Source organism: Orycteropus afer, unplaced genomic scaffold, assembly GCF_000298275.1.
Source record: "Orycteropus afer afer isolate SDZICR_OR568_19922 unplaced genomic scaffold, OryAfe1.0 scaffold00084, whole genome shotgun sequence".
NCBI lineage: Eukaryota > Metazoa > Chordata > Mammalia > Tubulidentata > Orycteropodidae > Orycteropus > Orycteropus afer.
In genome coordinates, this window is record NW_006921671.1 from 10,469,956 (window position 1) to 10,484,807 (window position 14,852).

At 38.2% G+C, this 14,852-nt stretch overlaps 1 protein-coding gene across 1 annotated transcript in view; it reads right to left on the reverse strand.

The window, feature by feature from the left end:
* LOC103197855 (fibroblast activation protein alpha) overlaps positions 1-14,852 on the reverse strand; it is a 127,379-nt gene that overhangs the window by 6,738 nt on the left and 105,789 nt on the right. The window contains exon 21 of the mRNA XM_042781075.1: positions 10,270-10,324. Coding sequence (XP_042637009.1) covers positions 10,270-10,324 — 55 coding nt within the window. The remainder of the gene's footprint in view (positions 1-10,269; positions 10,325-14,852) is intronic.

The window sequence follows — 14,852 nt, forward strand, 5'->3', positions numbered from 1 at the left end:
ATTGCCCAACCTTCCTTCCAAGGAGTGGCTGGTGGGTTTGAACCGCCAGCCTTCTGGTTAGCAGTCAAGTGCTTTAGCCACTATGCTACCAGAGCTCCTTCCATAAAGAATACAGCCTTGGAAACCCTGTGGGGGAGTTCTACTTTGTTCTACTGTGTCACTCTGAGTCAGAATCAACTCTAGGCACACAACAGCCACACAGCAGCAAAACATGGTTAGGAGCAGTTGAAGAGACAGGAACAAATTGCACTTTTCTGCCAAAGTTTCTCTTTTTTCTCTTTCTATGTTTTCAAATAGAAAAAAAAAAAAAAAAAAGCAGGATTTTAATCGAAACTAATGTGCAAAAGAAATCATTCCCAAGATATAAGAGTCCTGTGAAGGCAGAACTTGGGTTATGTATTTACTTATATATTTTCATGATAAATCAGCAAGAGTAAGACACAGGAAACTTCTGGATAATTTAAGACCTGGCCAGAGTTTGTGTATAATGTAGTGAGTGTTCCATATTCTGTTTTGAGGATTTGGGGCATAGAAGCTCAGAGGAGGAAAAGTCATAAATGTACTAGAAAGGCAAAGAGGTACAAAAGGGGATATAAATTGGAGTATCAGGTTTAGTCATAGATTTTTTTTTTTCCTCAAGAGATTGAGTGATTCAGAAATGTAACCTGGATAATGGAAATACATGTCTGCCCATGTCACTAGGAAATTTGAAAATTTTCTTAAATATGAAGAATAAGCAAACTATCACAAAAAAACTATATCCCCTGGAATGCATGTTGGGAGCAAGATACTTTTCCAGGGAATATGTAAGCAGTGTTCTAGGACATGGACCAAAAAAAATCTGTGATCTAGATTAGGAAGCGGTTCTCAGGTTTGCGCTTGTCCCAACATAGGATGTCTCTCTATATTATAAGAGGACAGTGTGATTCTCCAACTAAAGTCATGCCTTGTTTTTAGAACCTGATAACAACACATTTCTGGGAATCACTTCCCTCTGGTCAGAACACATTCCACTATTGTTCGCCACCAAAAGTCATTCTTTACAGAGGGGGAATGTGTGTGTGAGAGAGAGGGTGATGGCAGTAGGAGGGTGGCAGGGGTCTGTTCTTTATTCGTGAAATACCCATTTCTAGTAGAATGGGAGAAGTAAGCTAAACAATGCTGACTCCAACCGTTAAACCAAAAACTTTCTTACTAGCTTACAGTTTTATGTTACCAATTCTGGGGAATTTACTAAGGATTCCTGACTACAAAACAGGATTCAAAAAAAAAAAAAAAGAAAAAAAGAAGAAGAAGAAGAAGAAGAAGGAAGCAGCTCAAATTATACCAGGTCCTCTTTTTATTAAACTTGGAGGAAAAATAAAACATTTTAATAGGGGGAAAATATATTCTAAAGACAGAAGGAACATTTAGCTCTGAGAATCATTTTGGTAAGTGAAAACTCTTTATGACACTCAAATTTAGCCTTAGAATATAAAAATGATTGTTCTGATTAGTATATTAGCAACAATTACTTGAATGGAAGATGTTTCCTTCCTTCTTAATTTTAGGTTCCAACAAGGCAGAGCAAGTCTGGGTCCTTTTGAAGATTATTACTGTTTATTGGAGAAGAGTATTCATCCCAGATAACAATACTGAGTCCTGCTTTTCCTCTGTCTCCCAAAGGGGACAGCATGAAACTGAAAGTATACGTATATAGTAAAAAAAAATTTCAAATCTTTCCGTTCAAAATCTTCCAAATTATTAATCTCCATTTACTCCATGATGAGATGATGGTGCTGTATTTAAATAAAATTTTCATGTTTTCAGGATGAGTACAAATTGTCTCTAGGGAGAAGAGTAAAACCCACTCTAGCAGCAGAACAACAAAGGAAGGTGTACTTTAAATTCTTGGGCAGCTCAGAAGAGCTATTCCCATTGTACAAATGAAGAGAAAAAGAACAACAAGCCCAAGTTGACTTTTTTCTGCTCCCTCATGGGTGGGGCTCCCTGGCAGAGTGGGTGGCTTCTGTGAGAAAAGAACCCACGGAGCAGATTGGCCATGAGAATTCTAGAATCTTGTCCTTTGCACTTAGATGCCTTGCCATTTTGTTTAAACAGAGAATATCTTTAAAAACATTCTTAGAAGGGCACAGAATTTTGAGGGAGGGTTTATGAAACATTCTTATGTGAGACATAATGCACATTTACCTACAGGAAATAATAATAATTAGTTCACATTTGTATGACCAAAATGCAATGGTCTTTGTAGTCCCTTACAATCTATGCCCTACTCCTGCCCCATAGCTCCCTCCTCTCCTCTCTTCCTTCCTCATTGACTGTTGATGGTCTTTGAACTTCGAACTCTCCAAGCATAATCTAGCTTCAGGACTTTTTAAAAAAAATTTATTGTGATTTGGGTGAAAGTTCACAGAACAAATTAGTTTTCCATTCAACAATTCATACACATTTTGTTTTGTGACACTGATTGCAGTCCCCACAATGTAATATCACTCTTCTCATTTCCTTCCTGTGTTTACTATTTCCATTGGTCCTGCTTTCCTGTTCCCTTCTAACCTTCCAAGCTTCATCCATGGGCAAATGCTGCCCTTTTGATTTAATAAGGAATGCATGTCTCTCTGGTGTTACTGTTCACTTTAAAGGCCTGTCTATTGTCTGGCTAAGGAGCTCTGGTAGTGCTGTGGTTAAGGCATTGGGCTGCTAACCAAAAAGATTGGTGGTTCAAATGCAGCAGCTGCTCCACAGAGAAAGATGAGGCAGTTTGCTTCCGTAAGGACTATGGGGTCACTATGAGTCAATTCTTTGACTTGATGGTTGTGGGTATTGTTTAGCTGAAAGTTGAGCCCAGGGGTGAGTTTAGTTCCAGAACTGAATAGCGTCTAAGGTCCATAGTCTCGAGTTCCACCAGTCTTTATCAGATTAGTAAGTGTGGTCTTTTTTATTACTTTGAGTCTTCTTCCACATTTTTCTCCCACACTATCCAGGCCCTCCTCTTGTGATCTGTCAGCAGTGGTAGCTTGGCACCATCTAGTTCTTATGATCTCAGGGTCATGGAGGGTAGGATTCATGTTGTCCATTAGTCCTTTGGACCAATTGTTTCCTTGTGTATTTAATTTTCTTTGCTCCAGACAGTAGCTTCAGGACTTTGGCAAGAATTCAACTTGGAATGCTCTTTCCCTAGAAATCTGCATACCTTCTTTCCTGACCTCTGCAGTCTTCAAGTATTAAATGTCACCTTCTCAGGGAAGCTTTCCTTGTCCTTCCAATTTAAAATCACAGCAAAGTTTGCATCACCTCTCCTGGGTTTCCTTTTTTCTCCATAGCATCATAGACATTTTACTTACTTTCTTGCTTATTTCTCTAACTCTCATTCTTAACTCCATAGGTATATAGATTTTTGTCTGTCTTGTTAATTGATGTATTTGGGCACTTACAATAGGGCTTGACACACAGTAGGAGTAAAATAAAAATTTGTTGAGTATATGACTTTCCTCTTAACTCCTCTTATTCTTACAGTGGCTTAGTGAGAAGAATATTGCTGTATTTCATAATGAGGATACAGGGTTCGAGTAAACTAACATAGTTGTGGAGTTAGTAAGCCAGAACTCAGATCCATGACACCTGAGTCTGAAATCCATGCCCTTTCCTCTATATCCCTATAATAGGGCAACTTCTTTGGAAAACTTTAAGTTCAGAGTCTAATATAGTCTTATTAGAGGTACATTTGTCCTACTTTTATATCGTTGATCACACATAGCAATTCAAATTGCTTATAATTAGTCACTGGAAGAGAAAGGAACTAAGATTAAATCATGAACTAATGCTTATTCAACACCACCTGGCTAGGGCTATATTAACAAAGCAAAGCCCATAAATGAGGGTGTTATTCTAATAATTTAGGCAAAACCCCCACTGCTCTTCAATTGTCAGAATAATTGCTTGCATTTTTCTTTGCATAAACCAGTGTATCTTGACACTACCGATGTTTTGGGCTGGATAATTCTTTGTTGTGGGGGCTGTCCTGTGCATTGGAAGTTTTGCAATATTCCTCAGCTCTAGACACCAGTAGCTCTTCTCCAGTGTGACAACTAAAAATGTCTCTTCTTCCAAGGGGCAAAATAACCTCCAGTTTAGAACCACTGGCATAAACAGTGCTTCTTAGGCACAGTGTTGGGTGCACACTGATATGTAATAAGCAGCTAAAAGCAAGGTTACTGGACTTTTGTTTGTGTAAGGTGGCAAAACAAAAAATGAACATCAAAAACACCAAACAAAAAAAGACCACCTCTTCCCTTCTTGATCTGGATAATGGAGGGAATGTAGGATTTGCAGATTATTGACCAATTGACTCTAAAAACAATTTTGTCTAGTTAAATATGATGTATTCCAGAGACAATTAAAGTGACCAATAACCCACTGCCATTGAGTTGATTTCAACTCATAGAGACTTTATAGGACAGAATAGAACTGGCCCATAGGGTTTCCAAAGCTGTAAATCTTTTTGTTGTTGTTGTTGTTGCAGTGTTTCCTCCCCTCCTCTTCTACCCTTGGTAACCAACAAAGCAAATTCCCTCCCATCAAAGGTGTAAATCTTTACAGAAGCAAACTGCCTCATTCCTTTTCTGCAGAGTGTCTGGTGGGTTTGAACCACTGACCTTTTGGTTAGCAGCACAATGCTTTAGCCACAGCACCATCAGAACTCCTTAATGTGCCTACTATTTCATGGAAACAGATGTTTTCTTCCCTGATATGGAACATCAAAAGCAAAATAACTCGTATAGTCATGATTAATGTCTTCCTCTTCCATCTCCAACTTCCCATAGGTCCTTGCTTACCATATTTACTCAAAGAGCACTTAGAGCCATGATCTCTTCCTAACTCCTACTTCACTGCCTAAATTCAGACCCCAGATATTTGTTCCCAGTACGACTACCCTTCCAGCCCCCATTCCCTTCCCCACTTCAGTCCATCCTTCACTCTGAGGGCAAGATGATCTTTCTGAGACACCAATTCCACTTCCTATTGATTTCAAGAACACTTCCTAAAGAGAGGTCCTGGAAAGTATCATTAACATGTGGTATGTGGGGAAGAAGGATAAAAAACTGCAATCAATAGGCTCTATACTAGTCCTAGGAGCTGTGGTAGCATAGTGCCTAAGACACTTCACTGCTAACCAGAAGGCTGGTGGTTCAAACCCACCAGCCACTCCTCAGAAGGAAGATGGGGCAATCTACTTCCGTAGTGATTCCACCTCAGAAACCCAAGGAGGAGTGGCTATGAGTCAGATCCTGCTCAATCACAGTGAGTTTGGTTTTTTGGTTTATACTAGTCCTTCTTAGAGTGCCTACACCAAAAAACCAAACTCACTGCCACTGAGTCAATTCTGACTCATAGCAACCCTCACTGGGTTTCCAAGACTGTAAATTTTTATGGAAGTAGTATGCTCTTATGGAGCAGCTTATGGGTTTGAACCACCAACCTTCCAGTTAACAGTCAAATACCTTAGACACTGAGCCACCAGAACTCCTTTCCTAGAGCCTATATACACTACTATATAGAATATATTATTTATCAAGCTTATTAGAATATAGAACTAACTGTTCCTGAAAAATACCTTAGTATCAATGGGACAGATTTGGAGGAAATATTGACTTATTGAGTTAAATTCCATTTAAAGGTGGCCTGAGTTGGCCAAGTATTATGGCAAGTGTTCATTATTTAATAAAGCTAAACACACACACACACACATACACAATATTCCCTTGATGAGCTTGTATTCTTATGGGAAAAACTAATAGACAAACAAGATAAAATGTGAGAAATTTTCTTATAAAAGCAGTGTAAAGAATGACTGGAGCACAAAGAAAGTGATACCCAAGTTTTGTATTTCACAAGTAGTTTTCCATTTTGGAGTAGGATAGAGGAGGATAATTGCAGGTATAGGGAATCACAGATACAAAAGCTTACGAGCAAGAAAGCGCAGACATAGGTTAAATAACTCATCGAGGAAAGTGAAGAGAGGTAAGACTAGAAGGGTAGATTGGGGCCTGATTCTCAAGGACCTTGCGTGCAAAAAGAAAAAAAAAAATACCCTTGAGCATATCTTAAGGACAATATGGAACCCTAACTTTGTTAGCAACATTGGAGCTTGTGAGACTAAAGTAGGGAGTCCAATTAAGAGGCAATTGAAATATTTTAAGTCAGTGCTATCCAAACTACCAGGTGCCCTGGTTGTGTAGTGGTTAAGTGCTTGGCTGCTAACCAAAAGGCTGGTGGTTCAAATCCATCACCTGCTATGCAGAAGAAAGCTGTGGCAGTCTGCTTTAATAATGATTGCAGTCTTGGAAAGCCTATGGGTCAGGTGTCCCCTGTCCTATATGTTTGCTTTGAGTTGGAATTGACTTGGTGGCATTTTTTTTTTCCCCCTGCTTATCCAAACTATGGTGCATGAACTAAAACTAAAAGTATCAGTATTACCTGGGATCTTGTTAGAAATGCAAACACTTGGGCTCCACCATAGAGTACTGAATCAGAGTCTCTGATGGTGAGGCACTGCAAGTTATGGTTTAGCAAGCTCTCCAAGTGATTTTTAAGAAAGCTAAAAGTTTGGGAAGCTCTAGTCTAAACCTGAACTAAGGCAGTATTAGTGAGGAAGGTAAGGAGAGAACAGATTTAGATGTTAAAGGTGTTCAGAATATAGTCAGCTTGGTTTTTGGTAGACATTAACAGGATTGGAGTCCCTGGGTAGTGCAAATGGTTAACCTAACGTAAAGGTTAATGGTTAGCTGCTAATCTAAAGGATGGAAAGTCTGAGTCCCCCCAGAGGAGTCTTGGAAGAAAAGTCTGTTGATCAATTTCTGAAAAATCAGCCATTGAAAACCCTATGGAGCACAGTCCTACTTTGAAACATATGGAGTCATCATGAGTTGGAATTGACTCAACAATAACTGGTACAACAAGATTAGCTTGGGGCAATTTAAGCTTGAGGTCCCTGTAAAACATTTGGAAGAGATGACCAGTAGACCTATGAAATGTGGAGGTCAGAAGAGAGGTGTAGAGAAGTGTCAAGGATCTGGCAGTCATTATTATCTGAGAAACTACAATAAGGATCAAGGCCAGACCCAGGAAACCATCAACATTTAAAGAAGGAAGGAAGGAAGGGGAGTTAGGAGGACGAGGAGAATGTAACGATCAGAGAGCCATAGGAGGAAGAGGAAAGAAAGGTGTCCAGAGCCATGGATAAAGTTCACTTTCTTTTACATAGCCTAAAAAACCTCTGGTGGTGTAGTGCCTAAGGCATTTGACTGCTAACCAGAAGGCTGGCAGTTCAAACCTAACTTCTGTAGAGATACTGCCTTGGAAACCCAAGAAGGGATCTCTATGAGTTGGAAAATGACAGCATTGAGATTGGGTGGGGTTTTTTGTTTTGTTTTGTTTTGGTAAAAAGCCCTGTTATCTGGCTGCTACCTACCTGCTTAGACTAATTTCCTAGACCTTTCTCACTATTGCACACTTCTGAAGTTTCAGGCATCCTAACCAACTGAGTCACATGTGGGCCTTGCTCTTTGTTACTTCTACCTGGAGTGTCTTGATACTAAACTGTCTTAAAACCCCCAAAACCCACTGCCATCAAGTTGATTCTGACTCATAGTGACCCCCATTGGGTTTCCAAGTTGGTAAATGTTTATGGAAGTAGATTGCCTGGTCTTCCTTCCATGGAGTGGTTGGTGGGTTTGAACCACCAACCTTCTGGTTAGCAGTCAAATGCCTTAGACAGTGCACCACCAGAGCCATCTTTGCCAAGCTTAAATGTTCCTTCATTTCTGAATCCTGCCTTAACTCTTACAGTTGGAATTAACAACTTTTCTACCTGGTGTTCTTCACAGCAAGTTACATCTATTTTAGCTCTTGATACACTGCTCCATCACTTTTTTTTTTTTTTTTTGCTATCTGTTTGCTCTATGAATGGGCCAGGGCTATATCTTACCCATCTTTTCATCCCTTAAAGAACCTAGCACAAGACCTAGTAGAGATACAATAAAGGTTTACTTCGTGGATGAAAGAATGAATAAGTCAGTGATCCTACAGCTCAATTAATAAATAAAGATGGATCTTAAACCCAAAGACCTGATAAAAACAGTTTAGTATTAAGGAATTTTTCCATCTTCAGGTAACTTCTGCTGATTTGTGGCCTGTTCAGATCTCATTTCCATTGGTAGCCCACTACTACTTTCCTCTCCTGAACATGCTCTCAGGGTCTATCTCACAATTGTTGATATGATAGAAAGATGCTTCCAGACGCACTTGCATAATTAGAGCTGGTAAAAATCTCTTATTGAAGAGTATCAAACTGATGTTGTTGTTGTTGTCATGTGCCATCGAGTCAGACCCGACTCACAGCAACCCTTCCTTGGGTTTCCGAGGCAGTATCACTATGGAAGTAGATTGTTCAACCTTCCTTCCAAGCAGTGGCTGGTGGGTTTGAACCGCCAGCATTCTGGTTAGCAGTCAAGTCCCTTAGGCACTATGCTACCAGAGCTCCCATCAGGCTGATAAGGAAGGTATTTTTAGGTAATGAATGGGTTTAGTACATCATCCCATATAGAAGATTCTCTACTTAATTAATACCTGGAATGTTTAAAGAATGAAATAAATATTCCATTTTATGGTTATTTCAATGCCTGTAGTAAAAGCAAAACATAACTCTAGGAGAAATGTTAATGATTTTATGTAAATGTTTATCTTAAAATGTGAATCTTTCAAGGATTTACTTTAGGGAATTTCATGTAAGTGGATGGTATGAAAGTTCTTATCTGAAATATTTTAGTATAAAAAGATTTCATTTATTCAACCCATTTGAATTCCATTCTGTTTAGATATTTAACATTTGATAGTTTTAAGAAGGACCAAATGGCTTGAAGTAACAACTTTCCCCAAATTCACAACAGCTCTTCATCTGGTCACTGAGCTGAGAATTGGGCTGAATCCTGCAGACTCTCTTCAATATTGGGTTTCATTCCCTCCATTTGTGCAGGCCGCTCTCTGAGAAAACAGCCAAGAAAAACAAACCAAGCACAAACGGCTGCAAATTGACTTGCAAATGTACAAATTCAGACCAGAAAGTGAACCAGGAAATTTCTTGGAAGGATAATTATGATAATTTATAATGGGCAACTCTGCAATCTTTCCAATATTTCTCTATACTTTCCAGTGACCTCATTGCCCATGCTTGATAAGTCTTGCCACTTCTTTTAAAATGTATCTTCAAAATCTGCACAACTCCTGAAACGTGGGATATTATCTCTGTGACCTAGAATTAGGAAACTGAGTAATACTTTTCCCTATCCAAATGGAAACTAGGTCTGGTAAAAGACATGACTGGGCTACTCTAGGTACTGAACCAAGTAAACCAAACCCACTGCCATAGAATTGATTCCAACTTATAGCAATCCTATAGGACAGAGTGGAACTACCTCATAGGGTTTCCAAGGCTGTAAGTCTTTAGGGAAGCAGACTGCCATATCTTACTCCCACAGAGCAGTTGGTTCGTTTGAACTGCTGACCTTTAGGTTATCAACCAAATGTTTTAACCAGGGTGCCACCAGGGCTCTTACTCTAGGTACTACAGAAGTTGTATTATAAAAATTCCTGTCATTCCAAAATTTAGCTTGGCTCTTCCTAAAAATAAAATATACAAGGAAAAGTATATATTTAACCTTGTAATTACAAGGGGGAATTAAACTTGTCCAATTTGATGACAAATATAGATCAGTTTAGCATGGTATAATCTATTACCAATAAATTAAATGAAAATTTCTGAATTATGAGTTAATTTGCTATAAACAAACAACAACAACCCATTGCTGTCAAGTCAACTTCTCCTCATAGCAATTCTCTAGGGCAGAGTGGCACTATCCATCCCACAGGGTGGGTTTCCAACACTGTACATCATATGGAAGCAGACCACCACATCTTTTTCCTGTAGAGCAGCTGGTGGGTTTGAACCACTGACCTTTCAGTTAGCAGAATGCTTAGGCACTGCACCATCAAGGCTTCCTTATTTTGCTATACATAGAAGAAATGAAATGATTGGAAAAAGGAACAAATTTAAAACTACCACTTTGAAGCCCAGATCACCCAAATTGACTGTTTCCATTGACAAGATTAAATTATGTTTCAACATTAACATTTCATGAGAAACCTTATAAACGAACACTTCAGAAAATTGCTGAACTGAATAACAGGCATAAAAAATATAAAACAACTCACCCAGCCCCATATGGCTATTCTCTTTTCATCAATGAAACCCATTTCTATGAATTTTCTAAAGTAAAAGAAACACATTTTTAAAAATTTTAAGTGTGTACACATGACATTTACTTCATTACACAAGCATATTTAATCCAAAGTTTTAATAGAAATGCTACATTTTCTTTGTTTAAACACATGCATAATAAGACTACATTTACAAATAATTAAAAGAATATTATTATGCTTTCTGCAATGGAGAAAGGATCCTTTAGACTTTATTGCACATTTATTGAGTAGGACTGACAGAGCTGTAAGGGCTAGTATCTTAATTTTATAGGTGAGTTACCTGCAATTGAGAAAGGTCAAGAGACTGGCTTACGGTAATACAGACATTATTCTCCATGACTAGATTCAAATTTCCAAATTCCCAGATTTTAGAAAGAAAGTTTTATTGTTGCTGTGTTAAATTTTATTCATTTGTTATTACCTTGTTTGCTTAAATATTAATGATAATCATAATTTCATTTTTAGTCATAAAAATAAAAATAAAAACCTGCTGCTACTGAGTAGATTCCATCTCATAGTGACCCAATAGGACTGAGTGGAACTGCCCCATAGGATTTCCAAGGTGCCTAAGGCACTTGACTGCTAACCAGAAGGCTGGTGGTTCAAACGCACCAGCCACTCCTCGGAAGGAAGGTTGGGCAATCTACTTCTGTAGTGATACTGCCTTGAAAACCCAAGGAGCAGTTGCTATGAGTCAGAGTCAACTCGATGGCACATAACAACAACAACAACAACAACCTTTACAGAAGCAGACTGTCACATCTTTCTCCCATGGAGCATCTGGTGGGTTTGAACTGCCAACCTTTTGGTGGTTAGCTGCCCAGCGCTTAACCACTATACCACCAGGGCTCCATTTTTTCAGTCATACTTGAGATAAATATCCATTCCTCTCCAATGTCATACTTAGATACTCTCATTTCAGCACGGTGTGGACAATTATATGTATCTTTTACATATCCTTTCTGTAAATGGACATATTATTATGTATATGGAAATGACTCATTTATATTCCACCATAGATAGCATCCACTTACAAACTATTTTGATAATAAATCTTTCCTTAGGAGGAAGAGTCCATATTGAAAGGCAGTCTTAAGAAGTCATGAGAAGCCCTCAGGAAATACAACTTTGCAAAGCTCGTATGAAAAGCATGTTTCAGGCTAACTTACAGCATGCCCCACTAAGGGCTGGTGCTCTAGAACAATTGGGATTTATTTTAGGGATGGCTTGAGATAAAAGCTTGAGAAAATCTCTGAGAAACAGAAGCAGTGGTAGAGCTATGCAAACTGGGTTAGCCACTGCAGAGGCCACAGCAATGGGTGGGAAACCAAAGTGAGACATGTGGCTCTTCCCAAAATACTATTTTTAAAAATTATCTTGGATTATTGTTAATATCCTTTCTTTTCCTTCTCTGGAATTAGGACTGAGTAATTTTCATGAGTTGGATAGTGGAGTTTCTTAAAAGGATTTCACAGTAACCATTTTGCTCGATGCATTGATTCAGCTTGCACGTTTCAGATGCATAGAGGAGTTGGGCAAATGCCCGGGACAAACAGATGGGAAGAGGCCCCGTTAGTCACAGCTTACCCGACACTGATTCTGAGGGACATTGAGGAGTCTACATGGAAGAAATGCAGCAGCAAACAAAAAGTTGCTACCTGTGTAGATGTTGCTCATGATAAACCGGAGAAAATGTACAGTAAGTTTTGGCACTTTGGCCAATTCTTCACAAATTTCAACACCAAATTAAAAAAACAAAGGTTTTACTCTCTCTCTCTCTCTCTCTCTCTCTTTTTTTTTTTTAAATCTTGCCACTAATGCTTGAAGACAGTAGTGGACCATAAAATCAGTCCTGATTTTATGATCTCCCAGAAGCTAGCAATCACACTGCCTTGCATCTGGATTAAAAGGCAAATAACAGGTGACACATGCAAACAGGAAATTCTTAACAGCTCCTTTCCTAGGTTTATTCTGAAAGGATGACATTTACTGGAAATGATAGTGCAATAGTTAACGTGGAAATGAAACATTAACACTTAATGTGGCAGACTAGGTTAAAGGTTACCTAGATAATCTGAGCACTTTGAGATCAACAAGGCTTTATAAAATTTACTTTCAAATTCTGAAGAGCTTCCCAGAGGGCATAAATAGTGGTGATAACGTGGTTAAATCAACAAAATGTTAGTAATGAACAAAAATGATGTTTTTCTAATTTTATAGGCTGGGATGCATATCACAAAAACATATCTATCAGAAAAAACTGACGTAAGCCAAGGTTACTTCAGAATCCTAGTGATGAATCATTATCCTAGTTTAGAAATGATCTTCTTGATAGGGTCTACAATCGTGTGATATGACATTTCCTCGTGCAATTCTTTTCCATTGCTAATCTTCAAGTTATGTAAAATTTTAAAAAGTTGTGAAAATGTAGAACCTAAGGCCTAAGGTACCCTCAAATTAGCAGAGTTGGACCTAAAACCCCTGAAGTTGGATGGGCCTCACATATGTGCAGTTTTCAGAGAAGGCTGAAGAAAGTTTGTCCTAGTTTCATGCTTTGGATTGCACAAGTGTCTCCTTTGAAATACCCTCTTTTGTGTAGCTGTGGGGTTGTAAGGCTTCTTTTTCTTATTTTGCTTTGTTAGAATCTAATTGATTGGCCCCCAGTAGTATTTGCAGTTGTTTCCAAATTTATATATGATTTTCTTTTCAAATGTAGAAAATTTAGGCAGTTGTATTTTATAAGACATTCAAGGGAACAAATTTCATTCCTTGAGGGAAAATATGAGGATTACAGTAGAGGGACTATACTCCCAATTTCCAGGTTAGCTTAGATATTTTGTGTCTGATTCCTAGGACATTTCTTTGGGAGACATTTGGTTGAATCATTCCCAAGATTGTCACTATAAATCTGTTGTTTTAAATATTTGTTTTCTGAAAACATCAGGTTCCCAAACTTCCCTTTCACTTTTGCAGAATATGTCAAGCAAAGCCAAGGTTAGACCCACGGCAATATCCACTGTTGCGCATGTGCTTCACAAGAGACACGCAGCCACTGTCTTCACCAGGACATGTTCACAAAAAGTTCCAACAGCAACCCTATCCCTTTTCCCAGATTGTAAGCACACTGAAAGCAGAGATTATAAATGGAACGATTTTATACAGAGTATACTGCAATATCATGTACTAGTATTTGATCTGTTGTTGAATGGCTGAGTACATAAGTGAACATATGCCTACCCTATAGCAGGAAGACCTTCTCTATCTTCTATCCTAAAAGTGGTTCAGAGAAGGTAAGTTTATCCAATTACCACCTCTGGTTCATCTTCAATTCTAAATGCCAAACTTGAATTGGTGTTATTGTGCAATTTGGTAGAATTTTTTGGTTTTATGTCCTATATGTTGAACATTGGGAGCTCTGGTGAAGTAGTGCCTAAGGCATTTGACTGCTATCCAGAAGGCTGGAGGTTCAAACCCAGAAGCCATTCCTTGGAAAGGTGGGGCAATCTATTTCCGTAGAGATACTGCCTCGGAAACCCAAGGATGGGTCACTATGACTCGGATCTGACTCAATGGCAGTGAATTAGAGTTTATGTTGAACATTGGGAATAGCAATTTTCATTAAGGCCTAAGTAGGCTTATATTTAAAATTTCATTCCATCTGAGGAACTCAAGCAAAAGATCTCTATTCTGTTTCCTGAGGTATTTGTCTTCTTAAATTGGAATATTGCTTTTGTGGTGTTAAATAGATGCACAAAAATAGAATGACATTTTGTTGGTGGTTGTGGGTTTTCATGATGATGATATATTTTTCTTTTGACCAATACCAAACAACACCCTCTATAGCTCTACCAACTTTGGAAAATATCTTTTTGAATTACAAATGTGTTTTTATGTAGTCCAAGGATTACATGTCCTTGGTACTTACTGCATGGTATAAATACACCCAGGGTGCCATGAAAAAATCCCTTAAAGAATTAAGCTACAATTCTGACAACTGAGTTGATCTTCTCATTAAGGCACACCACAGTCTCTATAGGGCAAACTGATCTCTCAGCGAAGTCCTTCTGTGTGTTATCTTTTCTGTAACTCTCTGTCAGACAGAAGCCTCCTATAAACTAACACTGAAAAGGCCAAAAATCTGGATCAACGAGAATGATAGCGTCTCTTAAAAGTTAGGTGTGAATGATAGAGACAGATTATAGTGTTATTTAATAATATATTTACCAATTTGTCAGATTTATTTACATAGCTTTTGTTTTTAATTGCATATTTTGTGGGTAAGTTTGTGTATATATGACTGTTCACAGAATCGAAGAATAATTTGCAAATATATGAGTTACAATTACTTTTCTCTATTTAAAAATAATTACTTGTGAGTCTAAGCTCTTCTGCTTTGATGAGAGACAAAAATACATATAAGTGTTATCTGGGCCTGGATCCTAGTTGTTAAATTCAGCCTGTTTTGTGTGTGCTGCATTAAAATTAAAAACTATTAATGGCATTGAAGTAATAAAATAATAAAATTTCTAAATTGC